Source organism: Danio rerio, chromosome 9 (genome assembly GCF_052040795.2).
Source record: "Danio rerio strain M-AB ecotype USA chromosome 9, GRCz13ab, whole genome shotgun sequence".
NCBI classification, from domain to species: domain Eukaryota; kingdom Metazoa; phylum Chordata; class Actinopteri; order Cypriniformes; family Danionidae; genus Danio; species Danio rerio.
Window position 1 is genome coordinate 15654962 of NC_141029.1, and position 24212 is coordinate 15679173.

Consider the following 24212-nt stretch of genomic DNA (forward strand, 5'->3'; position numbering starts at 1 on the left):
TAGGTTTTAACTGCAATGTGAGCTGCTCAGCACCTGTATGTTTTACTTAGCTGTTCTCTGATGATTTTAGCAGGGTCTAAGGTTGTAAGTATTTATAGCAGGCACACTGATTGATCATTAGACACAACGGTGGTCTCTAATAATAGTTTGTGGCTGTTATCTTCTCATGTGATGACATCAGATCAGTGCTTTCAGAAGACATATATGTGGTGTTTGAAATGTGAGAGGCTGAATGGTTGAGTTTGGTTTTACCATCGCTCTGCTGTTCATATCTTCCATCTGAGAAGCTCCAAGGGCAGAATCACTGCTGCTGCGCACTAATAGAGGAGTGCCTGCAACACAAACACACAGCTGATCAATATACTACTAATATAGAGTAGTATAAAGTATGTTTTATAGCACCTTTTATTTTAAAACACCTTGGTAATTCACACCCTCAGCATACTGTATGTAGTGTAATGGCAGTCCTTTACTGCACTTAACATATTAGTTACACTTTATATTTACATTTAAAAAGTGATATTTTGAGTGTGTCATTGTCTAAAGAAAATTTTAATTAAAATTTAGTTTTTAAACCGCCATGGTCAAAGAACTTTAATAAAATAAATACTAAAATATTGATAACATTTGCATTATTTGTCATAGTTATTTTTGTTTGTACTGTTTTTACCTGCAGTGTACTGTACTGTTGAAATAACACAATAAACCAAATTCATACAGAAAAAGAAAAAATAGACATGTTTGTAACATGTGGAGAGTCAGTAAATGATCGAATTGAGTGAATTTATAGTGTATTTGAATAAAGTTATACTTTCTATAAAACAAAGTAGAAAACTCCCACTATACTGTTTACCATGTTTCTAGATGATCTAGATTTTTTTAGATGATCATTTGGTATCAGAAGTGGCTTATTTGAAAGGCAAAGGCCTCTTTATTATGCCTATTTCACCAAAAAAGAAATATGATCATGCATTGATTTTTAACTATTTCATTAGGACAGTAAGGTCTGAGTTTGATTGGACAAAGGTCTTGTCACTTAACAGAAATAATGTACAGTATAGAATATAAAGTCATGGTGCAGTGAAAAAAAAAGAATTAATAATGTATGACTCCCATGAGCTTGGAGGACTGCGTCCATACATCTCTGCAATGACTCAAATCACTTATTATTAAAGTCATCTGGAATGGCAAAGAACGTTTTCTTGCAGGACTCTCAGAGTTCATCAAGATTCTTTGATTTCATCTTTAATGCCTCCTCCTTTGTCTTATCCCAGACATGCCCAACAATGTTCATGTGTGGTGGCTGGGCTGGCCAATCCTAGAGCACCTTGACCTTCTTTGCTTACAGGAACTTTGATATGGAGGCTGAAGTATGGGAAGGAGCTCTATCCTACTGAAGAATTTGCCCTCTCCTGTGGTTTGTAATGTAATTGGCAGCACAATTGTCTTGATACCTTAGGGCCTAAGGCTTAGGCTGTTGATGTTGCTATCCACTCTGCACATCTCTTGCACACCCCCATACTGAATGTATCCCAAAAGCATGATTTTTCTCTTTACCAAACTTGAATGATTTCTGGAAGAATCTCAGTATAATCTGCTGTATTTGTGATGATTGGGATGCAGTTCAACAGATGATTCAATAGAAAAATCTACCTTCTGCCACTTTTACAAATGATTATTTTATTTGAAATTTGATTAAGTTAGTATTTGTTGCTCTTACAACTAGGATCGACGAAAAAAATTTTGTCAGGTAGTGTACACAACATATGGAGTCTAAACAGCTACAAATATATATATATATATATATATATATATATATATATATATATATATATATATATATATATATATATATATATATATATATATATATATACACTGTAAAAACGCCAACTTTCAAAAAGTCCTCTGAACAAAGATTAATAAGTTAACTGAATTTAAATATTTTCATTTGAAATGCTGACAAATAATAGTTAGTTTGTTCAACAAATATGGGGCTTCAATGTGAAAAACTTAAAATATTTCGTTGAACTAATACAAAATTCTTAGTTTTGCGTTGATGCGTGCCCTTCTTGTTGGCGCATGCGCCTTATAAGCTTCTGGCGCAATTTACTTCCATAGCTCACTGCAGGGGGTACCTGTCACGTGCGCGCGACAAAACGAACCATCTTTCTTTCTGCGGAGCTACGTGTCAATCGTTTTCATAATCGATTGTATATAATTGTATACATGTTTTTGTGCGATGTGCTACCCATCTGACTGCCCGATCTATTTTACCAGTGTATTAATGATGTGAGAGACCGTGATAGAGCGGTTAAGAGTAGTGGTGGGCAAAGCGAGGCTTCGTGAAACACTGAAACAGTCGAAGCAAATGTGTCGAAGCTTCGAAACGTTTCGAAACCTCACTCTACAGTGACATTTAGTGGTCATTTTTTATATATATTGCACTGAAACAGCTTCAGCAAAGAACGATTGAACAAATTGAGGGATTAAACCCCACTTTGTGAAAGTGGAATCCTTCAAGTAACATAGTACAGTGGTTAAGGTGTCAGACATCCATGCAGGAGTAGTAGGTTTCGAAGCCAGTCAGTAGCAGTTGTTTTAAAATGCTTTAATACCAGTTGGTAATGCTTTGCTCTTGTATCGTTTTGTTTCAACATTGGTCTGATATCCGAATAAACAATTTGTGAATAAATATGTCTTGTTTTTGTCTTAAAACAGGGTTGTTGCTAGATCAAAAACGGTGGCCTGAAGTTATCAAGAATTATTTATATTATTCATTAAATTTCCCATTTATTGTATTTTATTAATGTCTACCCAAACCCTAAACCCAACCATACTGTAAAAATATTTATTATTGTTTTACAGTGTTACAAAAATGATGCTAAATTGCTGGCGTAACTGTAGCTGTATCCTATTTAGGCTACACAAAACAGAAACATGATTAAAATACATAAAACCATGATTTCGAAGTCGGGATTCGAACCCAAAACATCATGCTAAGCATAGAATCAATAAGCAAACCCACAGTGCTCTAAGCCATTTGAGACAGAGATAATTTGGAGACCTTGGCAGTCAAATTAGGATTCACCAGGTCTCGAAACGTTTCTAAGCTGATCGATGCTTTGAATCGCTTTAGTCACGTGACTAGGTGTTTCGAAACACTTTAGTCACGTGATTTGGGTGCTTCGGATCATGCTTCGGTGCAGTGATTCGAAACACTTGCGCTTCGGGATCTCGACACTGTGTCAAAACATCAGTTTCACGTCAGCCATCCCTAGTTAAGAGCAGGCCAACGACGTTTCTGCTAAATCATAGGTATGTATGTCTTTTTTTGTTGTCATCTAACGTTATATTATTTGATATGTTGGCTTTGATGTGCGCGTGTATCCTAATAAGGAACTATTTGTTATAATTTAGCCGTGAGTTACTTGTTTCGTGCACTTGGTTTTGGCTATTTACATCAATAAAAGTTTAGAGTGAATGTATTTGAAACAAATAGCGATTTCAATCGAGTCATTTGCTTTAATAACTCACGATTAATACAATGAGTATCATATAACATACCAGATCAGGTATCCAAGTCAAATATAACATTATGTCCTGTTTATCTAGATTGCTGTCAGCATTGCGCACATCATAACCTTTTTTCCCTTCGAACCAGAGCCAGTGGAACAAACGGTGACGTCTTTAACTGTGTAATTTGTGTGAAAATCGTGTGATTTTCATGTAATTCATTGCTTGATTTGTTAGCTCGACTAAATGTCTATCATATTCAGACCAACTTGCTTTAACAGTCAGCTAGCTTTTATTTACATAAAAAATATAAAGGGCTAAATATATATATTTTTCTTTCTTTTTGCTCAAAAGGACTGAAATATTGACAATGACATAATTCAATGCAAGATTTCCTTGAGGAGGTGAGACTTGTTATCATCAGTGAAATTTGACGGTCATTCACCAGCAGATGCAAGAAACCTTTTCTCTTTGCCCAAAAGAAGTTGTTGAGATTTAGCCAGGAAGAAATTAGAGAGAGAGATAACCTGGACTTTAAGGAAGAGGTAAGTCACTATATTGCAATTGCTTTGGTTTCATTCAAGGTAGTAATGATAATGCTAAAAATAACAAACAACATTATTATTATAGGTAATTCAAAATACATCTGTATTCAGCATTTGAACATTTAAATATTTACATTTACATATATATATATATATATATATATATATATATATATATATATATATATATATATATATATATTATGTGTAAAAATTAATATGTATGTTTTTTTTTTGTATATTGTAGATCTGCACAGAGTTTTCTCAGATCTGTAATGTAGATCTCCTGAGACAGTTAATCGAGTGACTTGATAAATATACAGCACCTCTCCTGAAACTCTACAGAAAAGAAGGGATTCAATGGGTCCAGAGATGGATACAACTTTAAACAAGATGGATGAGCAGGTACTCATTAAGATTTTTTTTTTCTTATACACCCGTCTGATGTTTTTAACATGTGCAACATATTTTGTCCTGTCAAGAATTTCATGCTCAGGTAATACAGTCTAATAAAACGTAATTGCAACAATTTAATTGTCCAGCCCTTTTGCATTAATTTTAATTGTGTCAAGTTGTGTTTTGATTGTGAGATGGAAGTAAGATAAATAACAGATGTTTCACTTGTTTTGAGTGACCATTTCAAATGAATACATTCAAAGAGGAAAATAGAAAATAATAGCTGTAGTTTTTAACTCAAAGTAATTGTCACATGAAACTAAACATTTTTCTAAATTTGCCAACACAACCATTATCAAATTCCATTGTATGGAAACCACAAAATTCTTTTTTAAAAATAAAGCCATGTGTTTTTTCAACAGCATGAATAAAATACTATGCTCATTTAAATGTACTAAGTACATTTTTACTTACAAAACAATAAGATTGTAAAACACCCTTTGTAAATGACTTTCCTTTAGGTCACTGATATTGTCACCGATCGAGAAAGAGCAGCTCTTGAGGGATTGCCAATTTTTCTTCGTAAAAATTCTGCTTGCTTTCTCAAGATATGTCTGGTAAGTTACCCATTTTCATACCCTATTCTACATTTATTAGTCTGCTTGGTAACACTTTTAATAGCTGCACGCTATAATAATAATTTATTTAGTATTAGCGAATAGTTAATTTATTTTCTGTTAAGCATAACTCTACATGAAGTGCTCAATGATTGTATTTTTTTTAACTTTAATGATTCATTTGTATTACTAATTTAAGTATTGCATTATTTACAAACCAGTTATTTGGTCAGTTGGTGTTTTTAAGATCATTCAGAATGCTTAAGTACACGATTAATAAACTATTCAAATTAACATTTAAATATCCTAATATTAAGGTATGTAATAATAGTTACTTTGTATGTTAGTATATGCTTTATGAGCTTAACTTCATCCAGTTGTGACCTAATCTAAAGTGAGGACTATTTATGCTTTATAAATCCCTTATGAATGACAATTAAAGGCTCAGTTATATTCTAAACAGGACAATAAACAACTTTCACAATTGAAACTGTATCAAATAAAAGTAAATCTTTGCAATTTTATGTAAAATAAAAGTTTAAAAAATTGCTAAATATTAAAAAGTTGTCAATATATTGTTCAATTATTATATATTATAGACTATTCAAAGTGTTACTGTTTGTATGTACGAAAGTATTACATGTTTTTATTTTCTTTGCATAATAGTAATAACATTAATAAGTAGTAATTAATATTACACATCAATTAATTTTCCCATTACTTAATCTCCTATAAGGACACGGACCCTGAAGACCACAGCACCAGAGATTAAAGGATTGGAATCTTCACTGTGGTGGAAGATGATAATGGCACTTCTGCATCCCTGCAATATGTGATGAACCTCGCTAAAATCTTGGAGGAGGCCATAGTACTTCAGGATATCACACATCTGCCTGCAGCCTTCGCTTACTTGTTCAGCCTCTTGTATAGACTGAATATGGAACACCCAAAAGAACTCAAATATACTTTTTAAGTGATTCAGCATGTTTTATGGAGGTTGGTGGCACATGATCTGCGAGAGTTCAGTTCATTCATTCATTCATTTTCTTTTCGGCTTAGTCCCTTTATTAATCTGGGGTCGCCACAGCGCAATGAACTTGTTTTACGCAGCGTATGCCCTTCCGGCTGCAACCCATCTCTGGAAAACATCCATACACACTCATTCACACATACACTACGGACAATTTTAGCCTACCCAATTCACCTGTGCCACACGTCTTTGGACTGTGGGGGAAACCGGAGAACCCAAAGGAAACCCACGTGAAAGCAGGGAGAACATTCAAACTCCACACAGTAACGGCAACTGACCCGTGACCACTTCCTAATGTGCCACTGTTTCAATGTTTTGAGGTCTGTTTTTGGACTTTATGTACTTTGTTGACAAAAGTGCAGTACACTTTAAAGACTGTATGAATGGAGTGGCTTTTAGGGTTTACTCTGATTTGATGATTGTATATTCACCTGGTTTGAGTGTTTAGACACACTAGTAGCTTGGTTTTAGTAAGGTTGCCAGTTATTTTATGTTGAGGCAGTGTACAATCTTTTCAAATCTGGAAACATTCAGTACTAGTTCTGTACAAACTAGCCCAATGCTGAACACGGCTAATGTCAAATGCTGATTTTGTATGCAAATGTTTTGGATTGTGATTTGAACACAGTTAAAAATAAAAAAAAGTGAATTGACTATTCTTGTGTATTTAATTTGAATCCTAAAAATTAATAGTAAATGCATAATGAATCAGTTTGTTTTATTTTGTTCAGTAAACTAAAAAAATCTTGTTGGGTAAACATGATCATTTTTGTTCAGTAAACAAAAGATCATGTTGAATAAACGTGAAAATTTTTGTTCAGCAAACAAAAGATCTTGTTGAGTAAACATGATAATATTTGTTCAGCAAACAAAAATATCTTGTTGGGTGAACATGACATTTTTTGTTCAGCAAACAAAAATATCCTGTTGGTTGAACATGATATTTTTTGTTCAGCAAACAAAAATATCCTGTTGGTTGAACATGATATTTTTTGTTCAGCAAACAAAAATATCCTGTTGGTTGAACATGATATTTTTTGTTCAGCAAACAAAAATGTCTTGTTGGGTTAACATGATATTTTTTGTTCAGCAAACAAAAATGTCTTGTTGAATGAACATGATATTTTTTGTTCAGCAAACAAAAATATCCTGTTGGTTGAACATTATATTTTTTGTTCAGCAAACAAAAATATCTTGTTGGGTGAACATGATACTTTTTGTTCAGAGAACTAAAGAATTCAACAAAATATTTTGAGTTCACTGGTCTTCAAACCCTGTTTGTTGAGTTAACTCAAAAAGCTATGTGTGATAGGTTGCCTAATTATTTTAAGTTTACTCAACTTTTTTTTTACAGTGTATATATATATATATATATATATATATAATATTTATTATTATTATTATTATTATTATTATTATTATTATTATTATTATTATTATTATTATTATTTATATTATACAACTGAAGTCAGAATTATTAGCTCACCTTGGATTTTTCTCAAATGATGTTTAACAGAGCAAGAAATTTTTCACATACAATTTTCACAGTATGTCTGATAATTTTATTTTATTTATTTTTTTCTGGAGAAAGTCTAATTTGTTTTATTTTGACTACAACAAAAGCAGTTTTGAATAAAAAAAAAAGCATTTTAAAATATAAAAAATATTAGGCCCTTAAAGCAATATATTTTTCCGATAGTCTACAGAACAAACCATTATTATACAACAACTTATTTACCCTAACCTGCCTAGTTAACCTAATTACCCTAGTTAATCCTTTAAATGTCACTTTAAGGTGTATAGAAGTGTCTTGAAAAACATCTAGTAAAATATTATTTACTGTCATCATGGCAAAGATAAAATAAATCAGTTATTAGAAACTAGTTATTAAAGTTATTATGTTTAGAAATGTGAAAAAAATCTTCCCCCGTTAAACATAAAATGGTAAAAAAAAAAAAAAAAAAAAAAAACACGGGAGCTGATAATTTAGGGGGCCTAAAATTAAATGGGAAAAACAGATAACTTTAAAAAATTCTATAACAAAAGTCATGCTTCTTGCAAATGAGCTCTTCATTACCTTTCAAATGCTCCCCACTAAACACCTACTCTCGCTCTGCTATCAGTGCATCCCATCATGAAGAAATGTATAGTGTCATTGTCCATTACCATCTCCTCTTAAACTAGCTTCTGTAGTTTCACAACTGGACACAAGCGTCTGTTGTCTTAACAGTCTAACGCCTGTGGCTCAGAAGCAGACATTGACTCTGAACCCAGAGTTAAACACAGTTTACATCTCACTTATTCACACTTCAGTGAAGAAGGGCCACGTCAAGCGCCCTGCCAGAGCAAGTGGAAAAGGAAAAAAACTGACAGCATTTCAAGAAGCTTTAAGGGAATATTTTGTTCTTTTACAGCACGGCAAACACGGGCTGTCTGGGTGTCAGAGGCTCTGACACGACGCTTTGTAAACTCTCAGTCTGCTGCTTCCCTCAAGCGCACCGCATACATTTGCAGACCTGTTGGCTTCCATCAATAGTTTAAAAGGCCTTTAACCACGCGTGTGGACAACAGCTCTCAGCACACCAGACCTTGCTTGACTCACCGCTGATGCCGCAACTGAATATGAGAGATACAAATACACTCAAATTGGTCTGCGTGCTGCTGTTGCTATGTGGTTGCTGAAGTCTTCTGGCTGGTTACCAAGTCAAGTTTATTTTATTTTTATGTCATGCACTCAGTTTGATATGTTCCTTTTAGAATAATAATGGCAACAATATACATTAATGATTAATTTGTTCTGTGAAAGAAAATTATATGGTATGGTACTGTATGATACGATACGATACATGATATATGAGATATGACAATATACAGTTGAGAATTATTATCCCCTGAATTATTAGCACCCGTTTTTTTTTTTTCCACAATTTCTGTTTAATGCAGAGATTTTTTTCAACACATTTCTAATCATAATAGTTTTAATAACTTATCTTTAACAACTGATTTATTTTCTCTTTGCCATAATGACAGTAAATATTATTTTACTAGATATTTTCAAGACACCTCCACACAGACTAAAGTGACATTTAAAGGCTTAACTAGGTTAATTAGGTTAAGTAGGCAAGTTTTTGTATAATGATGGTTTGTTCTTTAGACTATCGGGAAAAAAATGCTTAAAAGGGCTAATAATTTTGTCCTTAGAACGGCTTTTAAAAAAATTTAAAAACTGCTTTTACTGTAGCCTAAAAAAAACAAATAAGACTTTCTCCAAAAGAAAAAAAAATATTATCAAACATACTGTGAAAATGTCCTTACTCTGTTATACATCATTTGGGAAACATTAAAAAAATAAATAAATAAATCAAAAGGGGGCTAATAATTCTGACTTCAACTGTATATATGATATGATATATGATGTGAAAAAAATTACGTGAGATATATGATAGAATATTTTATATAATATATGATATGAAATTAACGGATAATACATAGAATATGCCTCATCAGTTGTATAATATCGCAACCATGTTCCTGGAGGACAACCATCACTACATGTTTTGGATGTCTTCTTTATATGTCACATCCATTTCAGGTCTTTTAGTCTCTGCTAATAAGCTGATGATCTGAATCAGGTGTGTTTGGTTAAGGAGACATGAAAAATGCGCAGAGATGGTGGTCCCCCAAGAACGTGGTTGAGAAACACTGATATAATTGACCATCTGTTGTAAGAAGTGCTTTATTCTGTGAAAACAACTAGCTGGATATACATTATGCCACTTATTACACTGCTACTTGCTACTAAATTAAACTATCATACAAAAAGCTGTCTGCGCTGATGGGGTAGTGGTTAAAGCATCGACACAAGCAATCACGGCGACCAGAGTTTGATTCCCACCTAGTCCTATGGCGATCCTTCATTTCTCTCTGCTCCCTACACTTTCTTGTCAATTCTCTCTACTGTCCTATGACGCAATGGTGAAAAACCCGAAAAAATTATTATTTTTAAAAAAATTAGCTGTAAGATTTTATTATATCTTTAATTAAATTTAAAACTTAAAAAATAAAGACTGGATGCAGCCTAAAACTAACCTACTAATTATTATTATTATTATTATTATAGTTTAGCCGCAAAATGGCAACCAAAACTTTCATGACCAGTTAAGACAAATAAAAGCCAACTGGTGCAATCTACCAGCATTTTTTAAAATCTCTTCTCTGTATGTTCAACAGAAGAATGTCAAATAGGTTTTGAACAAGTGTAGTGCGAGTAAATGATGGCAGAAGGTTTTTTTTATTTATTATTTTTTTAACTATCCCTTTAGGACTTCTGTATGTAAATTAGAATAATGCAGATTTTTTTGTGTGTGTGCCAGAATGGACAAATCTGAAAACAATGCTCTTGCAGTTTTGTGTAAACATATATATTTTGTGAAACAATGATGTCATCAGCCTAAATCTTCACCCAGACTGATCAGACACCTTATACAACACAAGTTAATAGTTTTTATTCTGGAGAAAGTCTTGGGCTATTTATTTTAGTCTGGCTGGAGTAAAAGCAGTTTATATAGACCTAATAAGCATGTCAATATAATTAACCACCTAAGAATTTCTTTATGTCAAACAAACATTTGTCATGACCCGTCACTCAAAAGTATCTTGTTATAGCTACTTCATTTAAAATGTAGCAAAATTAGGTTTCGTGAAAGTTTTCTTGCTGTATAAGCTGTTAATTTTGTTATTATTTTAACGTTTGTTGAATATACAGAATTATATTTTAAATACACCCTTTTAGTTAATGAGCTGTTCATCTTCTGTAATTCTGAACATCTTTTTGTAAAAACAGTGAAATTTCTATTGCATCCACTCCCACATTAAAAATACTATAGTAATGTATACTGTAGTGCTTTTGAACCATGTTATAAAATAGCCTATTTAAATTTTATAGTTGCTCTGGTATCACAACAACTATAAACATAACCCAATACTGAAAAAAACATGTTCAAAAATGCAATAATATTTACTATAAATCACCATAGTATTTTTTCATGAGGTCATTTGTCTGCGATAAAAAACGCGAACGAGATCTCCGCCACTGGTGACATTTCCAGGTGGCTAAACAGCGAGATTCGGCAAGTGTCCGACTTCTGATGTCATTTTTGAGCCCTCCTCTTACTGCGCACGCCTGCTCTCGTTTACAATCCAGTCAAGGCGAGGCGCACCTCAAACGAGCCTAAAAACACCGGCAGACTACAAGCATTTACATTGTACATTTATTTTGCACTTAAATATTCTGATGACTTTTGATTTTTTATTCTTTATTTTTTTTAATTAATCAACTCAGAATAATAAATTATTTTATTTTATTTTATACTGCAAAACTAGCTTTGATATGCTCCATAACCCTTTAAAGTTAATACTTTTTTTCTTGGAAGTATAATATGCCGTAAACAAGGCGAAAGTAATGTCTAATACTCCATATTTTCAATGTTAATATAAAGAACTAACAACATATCATGGTTATTTGACCTTAATTACAAGAAAAAGGAAGGCTACTAAACGAAAATGAATCTCTAATAATGACAAAAAAAAAACATATTTACAATTGAATAGTTTGAAAATGATGCATTACAACTATAAAACACATTGCAGGGATCAAAACTATACAATTTATAAAGTATTAAGTAAAGATCATCTTCCATTGAAGAGATTTTGCACATTTCCTACTATAAATATAAAAAGCTCAATTCTTGATTAATAATATACATTGCCAAGAACTTAATTTGGACAACTTTAGACATGAGTTACTAGGTATTACATTTTTTTTAACAAATAGTTGTCTTAACCAATTATTCTCCTATCCTAAAAAAAAAGTATAAATTAAGGGAAACCGTATTCAATGGAAATGGAATAGGTATGAATAAAAAGCATTCAGATGAAGCATGAATCTCAATTTCTAAATGAAGTAATCATTGATATAATCATTACAATCAAGATTTTCATTACAGCACACTGTCAGTGCATTTTAATAACATTTGTTGCCCACTTTTTGGAATCTAATATAGAGCATTTGGACCCAGAAACTGATCTCAGACCTAACAAGTGAATAGTCCAGCCAGTGGGTCAGCAGGGCGTCCGAATAAACTGATCTCAAACCTGAACATACACAGAAACCCCTCAGTCACTGTCCACTGCCTGTTAAAGCTCAGGATGGAGGGGATAAAAGCTCCTCACTTTTCAATGCAGCTATAAAGAGAAATGGTTGTGTTGAAGACCTCCAGCTGTTCAGAGAGACGGACCATGTGCTGCTGCTCTCCATTCAGTCAATTACATCTAACAACCAGCCCAACAGAGGAGCAGGACTTCATAATCCAGTAGAGAGATCCTAATATAGTGGTTCATGGGCATGAATACAGATAAACAAGTTTAATAAAGGGCTGCGCAAACTGAACATTGTGTTAACCACTGGACTGTGCTCTGATACATGATCTGCGCAATGGTTTATATTACGCCTGAACCAATACAGACATATCAACTGATGCAGTAGGCAATATTTGAGTGTTGTTCTGGCAGAAAAGAAAAAAAAATCTAAAATGTTATGTTTCGTGCAACACTGAACATCAATAAAATATGACCTTCATCAAGAAAATGAAAACATAATACAATATATTCAGATTCAAGAAACCTACATTTATATTAGGGCTGCTCGATTTTGGTAAAAATCAATCACGATTATTTTGGTTATAATTGTAATCACGATTATTCAATTCAATTCAGCTTTATTTGTATAGCGCTTTTACAATGTAGATTGTGTCAAAGCAGCTTCACATAAATGGTCATAGTAACTGGAACAGTGTAGTTCAGTTTAGTTCAGTTTAGCTCAGTTCAGTGTGATTTAATCATTACTGAGAGTTCAAACACTGAAGAGCAAATTTATCGATGCGTAGCTCTACCAATCCTGAACCATGCGAGCCAGTGGCGACAGCGGAGAGGGAAAAAATTTTTTTTTCCCAAATGATGTTTAACAGAGCAAGCAATTTTAACAGTATTTCCTCTAATATTTTTTCTTCTGGAGAAAGGCTTATTTGCTATATTATTAGCCCCCTTAAGCAATATATTTTTTGATTGTGTGCTGAAGAAACTACTGATATACAATGAACTGCCTAATTACCCTAATTAAGCCTTCGAATCACACTTTGTATCTGAATGCTTGTATTTTTAAAAAAATATCTAGTCAAATTTTGCATGCTGTTATCATAGCAAAGATAAAATAAATCAGTTATTAGAAATGAGTTATTAAAACTATTATGTTCAGAAATCTTTCCATTAAACAGTATTTGGGGAGGAAAAGGGTTGCAAATATTCAGGAGGGCTAATAATTCTGACTTCAACTGCATATATAGTTATTTTCCACCTTGCAAAGGAAAGAGAAATAAATACAATAGAATAAAAATATGAAACAAACAGTGCTTAAGCATCAATGCTGGCCGCATGATTCTGACTGTGTCTGCGCGCCGCACACACACAAACACAGACATAAGTATGCGGTCTTTCGTGCTTTTAAGAGCAACACGTGTACAATTGGAAAGGGGCGGTAAATGATGCAATAATCGTTTAGCTCGATTAATGGTTTTTCATAATCGTTAGAAGCCAAAATCAAAATCGAAATCGGATTTTCGTTTAATTGCACAGACCTAATTTATATAATGTTATATTTTGTTATTTTATATTATTACACAGCTGTATGGAATACTGGTCAGTTACGACAATTCACTATATGTTATTCTGAGATAACAAGCAATAACTAACACAGGCTCATTCGTGAATTTCAAATCACCTTGATCATCAGTGAATGTTTTCATATCCACAGAAGACTTCAAGAACAACACATAGACTTAATACACAAATACACTTCATTGAACATGTACACATAGACATCACTTATATATATATATATATATATATATATATATATATATATATATATATATATATATATATATATATATATATATATATATATATAATTACATATAATAACTTTAACTGTTTTAAGCTATGAGTTACTAGTTAATTTGAAAAAGTTATTAGTGACTAATAAAGTTATGGTAACTAATAACCTTAACTTTTCCAAATTTGACTGTAATGCAATAATGCACACCTTTTGTAAAGCTGCTTTACAATAATTATTGTAAGTTGAATATCCATATACTTGCATCTAAGTGTTTGCTTGTCTGGTACACCTCTGTTTTCAAAGTTTTTCACTGTTATGCTCCACCTTGTCAATAAATAAAACACAGGTTATTGTGTCGCTTCGTATTTTATTGTTTCACTTCTATCAGTTTTGCATAAGATTTGTCAGTTTTGCGTCAGATTTTAGTAACTATAACTTTGACTTTTTATTCAAGTTGTGGTTGCATTGTATTTGTAATACTGTAAGCAACATGGTAAACAATGTAAGCAACAGTACTCTGGCAGAAACAGTGACATACACTAATGAATAACCATCCATAATACAACACTATTGTGTCATTGAACTAAATGTGTTTGATGGGATGTTGTTCTGTGGACTCTTACCTTTTAAAATAAACCATGATGTAAAGGAATGAAAACGTATGTGTTGTTTATTTTGTTATTTTGATGATATTCACTCCATACCTTATAAGCGTTATCTGTACAACTTACACAAATTTAGCAAATACATTCTTCAGAAGCTTCCCATTGCAAAACAACTAGCTGCATTGGCTGCTTGAGGGTTGTAGCTTTAGACTGATGTATAGTTTGTCAAAATCCCTCATGTTCTTTTTGGTGTAAACTATTCATAAACAATAACATGTGGAAAAACAGCGCCCCAATGCATCCTTGCCCTGGTGCTGGCTATGTTTATTAATTAAAGAATTAATAAACTAGTAAAGCTCAGAACAATGTTTAGTGTCTAATTTTTATGTTTTGTGGCAAGTAGCTGTGTAATAAGCCAGATAATGTAAATCCAAAACGCTCTTTCTGCAGAATAAATCCCTTAATTAATATTTTACAACAGCCTATTCTGCGATAACAACCTCCTGGATGTACTTTATCCCCAAAACATGATATATCAATTCTAATATAAAGCAAAAAATAAATATATAACAGCAATTATATATTATCTTAACATACTGTCGAGAGGCTAGGCATAATTTTTAATGAAGTCATATATATGGAAATCAATGGAAATTAGAGATTAGTAATGTTTGTGAGAGACTACTAATGACCTGTGAGAGACTAGTGATTTATGAGAGAGTCTAGTAATGTATGGGAAAGACTAGTGATGTCCTGCAAGGAAGTGGTCCTCAACCACTGGAAATCATTAAATAATTCCCTTTTATTCTGAACGATCTTTTATTTTAGAAGTCTTTCATTTTAAAAAATTACGGTATTCTCACACTTACATCTCAGTCACTTGAGCGCAAAAATTTAACCCACAAGCAGCAAAATGAGTAAGAAACAGATGCCTTTGGAAAGTTTCTTTGCTAAGGGAAAAAGTCCCAGTGAAGGACCAGCGAACTGCCAAAAAATGGATCCACAACCCATTTGGCAACAAATCAGGTGAATCCAGCATGTATGTGCAAGAAGATTAACGGCTGGAGATCGCAACTGACGGCAGCTTTTTAGGGGCCATTTGCATATCGAGTCTTTTCTGGAGTTCGCGCAAGTTCGTTATTTTTATCGGAGGTGTGCGGCTTGCTCAAGGAAATGGCATGATGCGCTCAAGCCTTCCAAGCGCCCCCAGTTGAATGAATCCCTCGAGCACACCTTGAGTCATGTGACAAGAATTGACCAATCAGCTTTAACTTGTACAGAAAAAAAAACATTTTGGTCAACTTATTTTCCTAAACACAGAACACCCAAACGCTGCAGTGCTTCATCATTTTCTCCATAAATAAAACTTGCATCAGAGTGACAGCAATGTTTTGTCAGCTTGTCATCCTATGAGAAATTGGTTGATGGTTGCCTAGCACCTACGGTGATGTTCTGTAAGAGACTAGTGATGTCCTGTGAGAGACTAGTGATGTCTGGGAAAGACTAGTAATGTTTTGTGGCTCTTGATGTCATTCCAAGCAAAGCCTCTGCACTTCCTACTCATTTCTGATGTAAACTTCAAAAATTTGAGTTGTAATCTTTCTGCATTCTATAATCATTGCTGTTAAAGGTAAAATAAAGTGTTTTTTGTAGAAGTGACTTAGTTATTCTGCAAAACATTGTTCTATTAGCATGGTATGGCTACAGCTAAAACTTGCTTAAAGTCTGAATGATGGCAATTACATGATTAATGATTAAGATTTTAGTGAGGAAAAAAAAAACATACTGCACAATGACTTCATTCAAGGCTTCATTCAAGGCTGAATTATTTGAAGAAATGAATGATGTAGTTTCAATATCTACAATATAACAACATCTGTTCACCCCTTCTCTATACTCTATTGTTCCTATATGACTTCCTGTATTATAAGATTATTTCCTCTCTTTTCATTCCCCTAAAAAAAGAACGAAAAAAGAATAAAGTTCTTCCTCAAGCAGGAATTAAATTCAGATGGCAATCACCCAAAGAGACAGTGAAAAGGAACTGAGCCATAGCTGTGAATTTATGAAACCGTCATCCTGAGTTTTTCTCATCATCAGACAGAAGAAAGCAGACAGAGCGAGTGAGAGAGAGAGAGAGAGAGAGAGAAAAGAGATGCCGACAGAGCCAGAACTGTACGAATCTGCAATGTGGGTGAAAGGGCCTTCCTGCGGGGCTCGTCTCTTGTCAGATCTCTGCTGTAAAGCCCAGTCTAATCAAAGCAGAGCACAATCAAACACAGAGCACTGCTACTCTCAACAAATGAGCCATAATCGCACTGACAGTAAAACACAATGAGAGCAACTATTTACAGTAACCAATATAAATAAAATCATTCTCAAAGTCTGATCACCCATAAGATGTTTGTGTCAGCAAGGTGTCATTTAATTGTTTATTTCTAAATGTAAAAATAATTTTGCCAAACCCAACTGCACCTCTCTGTTGATTGGTTTGCTTTGACATTTATGTCAAGACAGTTTTACAAATTTCAATTCTGCCATTATTTACTTGTGTAATTGTAAATTAGGGGTTGCGCAGACTAGTCTACTGTTTAACCCTAATGCTTTGCTACGATGTATATTATTTGACGTCGTTTAGTCGCACTCACTAGATCACATGGTTTTTGATCTAAACTACATTGCAGTTTTACACATTGTTACATCCCTTCCATTACTTTTTAATGGTTGAGGGGGAACGAAAAGGAAAACATTAAGTCAGTTGTAATTATTGCTGCAATTGTAATAGATGAGGAACAACAAGACACAAAAGTGCCATTTAAGAGAAATTGATTACTATTAACAAGCTGTGGATGAATAAGTGCTTATAGAAAAACATTTCACACAAAAGTAGTTATTCGGGATGTCCCGATCTGGCTTTTTTGATTCTGGCTTTCATTTGATTTTGAGTATCTGCCGATACCAAAACCCGATCCGATACTTGTATAATGCATAGAAAATGGGGGGTTATGTTGAGAACCGGGTTAATAACTATACTGTGGTGTTAGTAACAGTACTATGAAGCAGATTTCCAGCAGCCGCTGCGATTGGATACTATACCAAAGTTGGTGACCCCGGGGTGTTATAGACTGTACCAAAAAGCTGAGGACAAATGGGCGGGGGGTAAAATAACAGGAGTTTACTGGTAGAATAAGTAGTGGAAAATCTTCTTTTGCTTACTGGTTTTGTTCTGTGTGAGTGAGACCATTGAACACTCAAACAGACAGTCTCACATGCTCTACAGAACCACAGACACGTGTCTTTTTAGTCAACCAGTGTGCAGCATACAGCTGTATATTTTTAGCTCTAAATCAGTTCAATATCAGTGATTGTGCACATTCTTATTAAAAAAAACTTTGAAGAGGGTTGGATACCGGAAAAGATTTTGGAGAGATCATGATGACAATTTGTTGAACTGATAATAAGTGACACAAATCAGTTGTACGAGATCCATCAGCATTTTTTAATTTACATTACATTCTATCATTTAGCAGAAGCTTTTGACCAAAAGCAACTTACAAATGAAAAGGCATTCAGCAATTCAACATGAAGAGGCAATAAAAACAAGAAGTGCTGCTTATTTTTATATACAGAACTGTGCGAAAGTCCTAAGTGCTATACTGTACCAGCTTTGTTAGCTTAAGACTTTTGGACAAGCTATAAACAATCAGTGTTTATATATATATATATACATATATATATATATATATATATATATATATATATATATATATATATATATATATATATATATATATATATATATATATATATATATATATATATTGAAAGATTATGTGCATTTTAGTTCAGTTGCATTTACATTGATTAAACTCTGATGTGATATGATGGGGTGACCTGTGCCTCGACCCCCACAAACTGATAGGTGTGATCTAAATGACCCTTTTACAATCTCAATGGGTATTAGCAAAACAACAGCTGAAACATCTGAAGAGGGTCCTGCTGAGCCTCGTAAACAGAATGGTTTGTTTGATGCTAATATAAAGTACTGTCTCACAGACAGTACTTTGAGTTAAGTTACTTGAAGACCGACGGGTTAACATCACTGCTGAGGAACTGCACTATTGATTGTCTTCAATAAAGTCTTCTCTCCGTAAGAACTTTGGTCAGCTTACTTATTTTATGTATTAGAGTAATCTAATACATTGGCGAGCCACCCAAGAACGGTTAAGCCAAATACAGCAAAATCTAACAATATATATGGCTGATTTCAGCGTTATGGACGTGACATTTGCAGTAAAAAAATGAAACGTATATACTCAGAGAAGGTATATGTTAACAGTATATTGAAATATCTGTTTATATTTTTCTTACCCCTTAACCATGGAGTTCAGGCATCAAAAAAATATCAGTCTATGCAAAATCTCAAACCCACCAGATCCATCTTCCCATGAGAAATGGTATTCTAAATCCAACAGTTCTCCATTAAGCATGAGAGTTAAGCAGCTATGTCCTGCAATGACAAGGAACAAGAGCGAACACCTTAAGCACAATTAGAAAGACTGGCCTTTCTCTGTTTAACTGCTCAGCATCCATCACTCTCAGTCATGAGCGATTAGCTTTGCGTGATGTTTCAGTGGACTCCATCTTTGACTGATCTGGCAGCACCAGCTTATTCCTCAACCTCAGATCACACAGCTCCAGTTCCGATTGGCGAATGAGAACCAAAGGCCATTATAGGAGAGAGTAACGGATGGTGTGTCAGCAACATGATGAGTGTGCATTGAGACTTTCAGCGATCAAGGCAGTTGGAGACAAGAGGGACGTTCTGCTCGCTGGTCTAAAACTGTAGACTCGAGGCTCTTTGCTCATCACTGTCGCTGTTCATCTATCTGTTTCTTCAAGGTGTAATTTATACTCATCTGCTGGCTGGTTGTGTGGTCAGATGCAAAAGAAGTGAAGGAAGTTCATTATATACAGTCAGTTATGAAAGTGATGTCCATTTGTGTGTTGCAAACCAAGTGAATAAAAGATAAACGGGTCTGACAGGTCATTGAGGACATAATGAAATGCCGGACTGACATCAAACCCCTGGGGTCTCACCAAGCTCTTTAGAAAATGTATAGACATATGTCAAAAATATTTGTAGGGTCAAGTATTGATCCTAACTGAAAGAACACCCTGGATGCACTTAAATCTGGAGTTATTGATGGAAGCCAACAATAACAAAAAAACTGAAAGGAAAAAAAATAAAAATCAATGCTCTCTTCAATCTTAGTCACAATGTGTTTTAGGAACAGAGGGCACAGTGCATGTCAGAAAAATTGAGGTGGGGACTCTTAAAATGTAAAGAAATAATACAAAATTCTTGCACAATAAATAATTATAAGAATTCCATTGTCAGTATAAAGCACAGGCAGATGGTGAGTTGGATACATTATTTTACATAATGTTATATTTATGTTATCTAAAGAAGTTAAGGTCAAAATTATTAACTTTCCTGTGAGGTTTTTTCAAACATTTCCCAAATTATGTTTAAAAGAGCAAGGCATTTTTCCCTATAGTTACAGACCCTATAGACCCTACAGTTTTTCATGATTCCTCGATAGCTGAATCCAACGCAAAATAAACAAAAAGTCACAAATATTTACAGCCCGGCAAACAGAAGCAGAAGTAAGCAGACGCAGATGAAGCACAATTGAATTACATGTGAAGTCAATGCAAAGGTGCGATTTGACATTCTTTGCCGCGAATTAGGCGTTTTGTGCATTTGACGCGCTTCAGACTGCAAAAGAAAGTGGGAGCAAACATCTAATAAACAAAACAAGGTAACACAGAGAAGAACAGGCAGCTTAAATTGGTTATTAGAAATCACTTAAAACTATTAAGTTTCAAAGTGTGTTAGAATCTTAAACAGAAATTGGGGAAATACAGGGGGGGGTTTGTTTTTTTAATAGAATTATTTCTGAAGGATTATTTAATACTGAATACTGGATGAATGTCTGTTCACAGATCCTACATTAAAAACTACTTTTACTTTCACAGTACATGAGTAAAAAACTGTGAACATAAAAGCTTTAATAAAGCAATCTAAAGCAAATCCAAACATTAGAATAGTACTACAATAAAAAATACAACTGCTAAGCTCATAAAAACTAAATGTAGACTGTAACTCAAGGAGGGAGAATAAAATCCCCTCTCCTGCACCTCTTGGATTCCAATTGATTAAACACTCAAAAGACATCCTGACTTCCAACAGAGCTCAGATGATGTACAGTGCTCTTCATTTACATTTACAACCCGTCTCCGACATTGTCAATAAAGACAACGTTTTGTTAGTCTACTTTTACAAGGCCTCTGCACTCCATCACAAATCCCCATGAACTATAGGAGTTTACAGTGAAGTCATGGAACGATTCCTAAACATGTCAGTGGTGATAAAAGCGTCCAGGTTCATCTCTGTCGAAGATAAACCCTCTGCCAGACTTCAGCACGCAGATCTAAACCACAAGGCCTCAGGTGACACTCGCCAGACGCCCTGAAGTGGAAAGAAAAGCCCGGACCGAGACCATGTACTTCCTCTCTCCTTCATCTGACTCGTCCTAAATCACAATCAGTCGCCCTCACTCTCCTGCCGTCTGTCTTTCATGCCGTCCTATTTCTTTTCTTCGCATCCCTGCTTTTTTCATCTGTCGTTCTCTCTCCCCGTGGCCCATCTCACGCCTGACAGCATGACAAATGCTGCGTTAGACACTTGGCTGCCATGCGGCCCTGTTTGGGATTAGGAGGGAGATCGTAGAGGAGATGTTTACACTGGCCATCGGTGCCGGTAATTCAGCAGGGTCAGGATGGAAGAGAGAGACCCGCGTGTATGAGGTCAATGGGGAGAGGTTGAATGTGCCAGAGGTAATTTAAAACAGAAAAGCTCCTGAGGGACACATTACCCACAAAACCAACAAAAGAGAGACCCTCAGGTTAGAGATAGTGTCAATGAGAACAACCTGGAGGAGAATAAAAGCACTGATGATTATCTATATATGTTGTTTTTTCAAAAAAATCTGAGCTTAATGAGTAGCACTGAGAAGTATAATTGGTTTATGGAGACAGTTTGTTTTAATAAAGAAAGAAAAATCACTGACTTTCGACTCAATAAACTCCTAATTTGCTGCTGAATGCTAGTTATTAAGGTAGTAAGATTTATGTATTGGGTAATATTAGGGATTTAGAATAAGATCACACAAAATATGTACTTTTTATGTACTATATTATATTATTTTAATAGGTATGTATTAATTCACTAGTTAAAAGTTAGGATTGGTTATTAAACTAAATTGTTATTAAAGTGTAATTAAGTATATATGTATATATATATATATATATATATATATATATATATATATATATATATATATATATATATATATATATATATATATATATATGGGGAGAGAGAGAGAGAGAGAGAGAGAGAGAGAGAGAGAGAGAGAGAGAGAGAGAGAGACCTTAAGTGATCTGGATTTTCTGAGTAACACTTTCTACAATGTCTGTAAGTACAAGGCTTTGTTATTCATTACACACAAGACAATAAAGAGAGCTACTTTTTTTAAATTTAGCACTAAGAAGTCATATTGTTTTTAGAGAGTTTTTTTTTTCTAATGATAAAAAAAATTATTCAAAACATTTTTTTTTTTAAATATATGCATACTAACTGGTAAAACAACACAAATAAAATGGTAAAACTTTCTTGGTAAAATGCATGAAAAATTCCTTAATTTATTGTATTATGCTATGTGGTCTGTTAAATAATACAAGTATTCTTAATGCATTACCATGTATAAAAAATAGGTTTGGTAAACACTTTCCAATTAAAAATAAATAAATAAATTGGAGTAAAAAAATGAATGTGTGAATGAATCAATGAATTAATCCTTTGTACAAACGTCTGGACTACATCCTTTAATAATACTTAAGACATTCCAACTATGAAATGTATAATAATACCTAACTAAAATACCTTAAATTTTAGCTTTTACATTTTGTCTACATTATATTATAGCTCTATATATTTTACTAATATATTGGCTGTTTAAATCAAAATTTACCTGCAATCTATAATTTACCTGCTATATTTAATAAAAAAAATAAATAAACTTGACCAGAGTTGTCAATGGTAAAATTAGGGTTGGGCCGATAGACTATGCCATTGTCCATCGCCGATGGCCAATAGACAACACGATGCTGAGCCGGCATCGCCAATCCTCTGCCCCGCCCCCGTCGCAAACCTGCTCGTGAAAAATACACACTTAGGCCCCGTTTACACTAATAAGTCTTAGTATTAAAATGGCATTTTAGAACGAAAATGATCAACATCCACACTTTTACCTAGCATTTCTGAACAGACCTCCGCCGCTGAAAACGCACATAACGTGACCACACACACACACACACCCACAGCCACACACACACAGCCAAACACACAGTCATGTGCTCGTCTGAGGAGCTCCAGAGAGCACTGCACATCGGACAGTTTATCAATGATGTACCGCTGGATCGCGTCTCACTATAGTTGTTAAACATGATATTTAATTAATTTTGTCTCTTTTTCACGACTCTTTGGTCTTTTGAATCTATCAGGTAACGTTTCACAGCATCAGTACACTGCTTCAGTCTTTCACTTTCACACTTGTCTTTAGTAATTTTAGTGAAAACCTCAGATACTGTTGGTTGTGCACCTTTTTTATCGACCTACTTCCCACAGAAAAAGTAATCAACAGGGGGTAATTTGTAGGGCTGTGCAAAAATATCGATATATCTAACTATCGCGATAATTTCTTTCACGATAGTGTATCGATAGTCCAACCTGAAGTATAGATTCAAGTTCAAAAAACCTCCTCCTCTGCTCCAGTAGATGTCGCTAACTCGCAATCAACTAAACGCTAAGTACTATGGTATCAGGAGTACGCAAGAGTGAGCATGGATGAAAGTATAGGCGTCTCCAGCTTTTAGAGCTGACGTGTGGCTGCACTTTGGTTTTAACACTATACCAGAGTAATGAATTAGACAAAAAATGCAAGCTTTGCAAATCTATCATAAAATCTTCAGGAAACACTACGAACTTGCGTTATCACTTAACAAGACACCACGCAGATGAATTAGCGGCAACCTCAACCGAAAACTCTTGATTCAAGGCAAACTACACTGGATAACATCATTAACAAGCTTCTGTCTACCTTAACTAACATTGAAGAGTTAATGAAAACTGCATAGGAGGAATGGGACATAAAATGGAAGGACCTGTCGTTGTAACAGACAACATGTTAAACATGACCGTAGCAGCACAGCTGGCCAGCATGTTGCATGTAAAATGTTTTGCGCATGCCATCAATTTACCTATGTGCGACCCGTTTTCACGCCAAAATGTTCACAGTTCTAATAGCTTAGCGCATATTAGAGTACTGTCTTCCAGTTTTGTTTACTTGATGCATTTTAATTTTTATTTTTTTTACTTGCTTTAGTTTTATAAATTGTTCATTTTATTTATATGTGACTTTAGTG

General features: G+C 34.1%; 1 protein-coding gene and 1 long non-coding RNA gene across 6 annotated transcripts in view; one reads left to right on the top strand and one right to left on the bottom strand.

Moving 5' to 3' along the window:
* The window catches only part of pard3bb (par-3 family cell polarity regulator beta b), a 702275-nt gene that overhangs the window by 480907 nt on the left and 197156 nt on the right, over positions 1-24212 (bottom strand). For all 5 annotated transcript variants that reach the window (XR_015499247.1, XR_015499248.1, XM_087267580.1 and 2 more), the window contains one exon: positions 253-332. Coding sequence is in view for 3 of the 5 variants with exons in the window: in XM_087267580.1 (XP_087123706.1) it covers positions 253-332 (80 nt within the window). In the remaining 2 variants the exon portion in view is untranslated. The remainder of the gene's footprint in view (positions 1-252; positions 333-24212) is intronic.
* On the top strand, positions 3219-6758 carry LOC147842300 (uncharacterized). Its single transcript, XR_015499249.1, has 5 exons — positions 3219-3318; positions 3871-4061; positions 4309-4466; positions 4979-5074; positions 5811-6758. It is a non-coding gene; the product is annotated as an uncharacterized LOC147842300 (long non-coding RNA).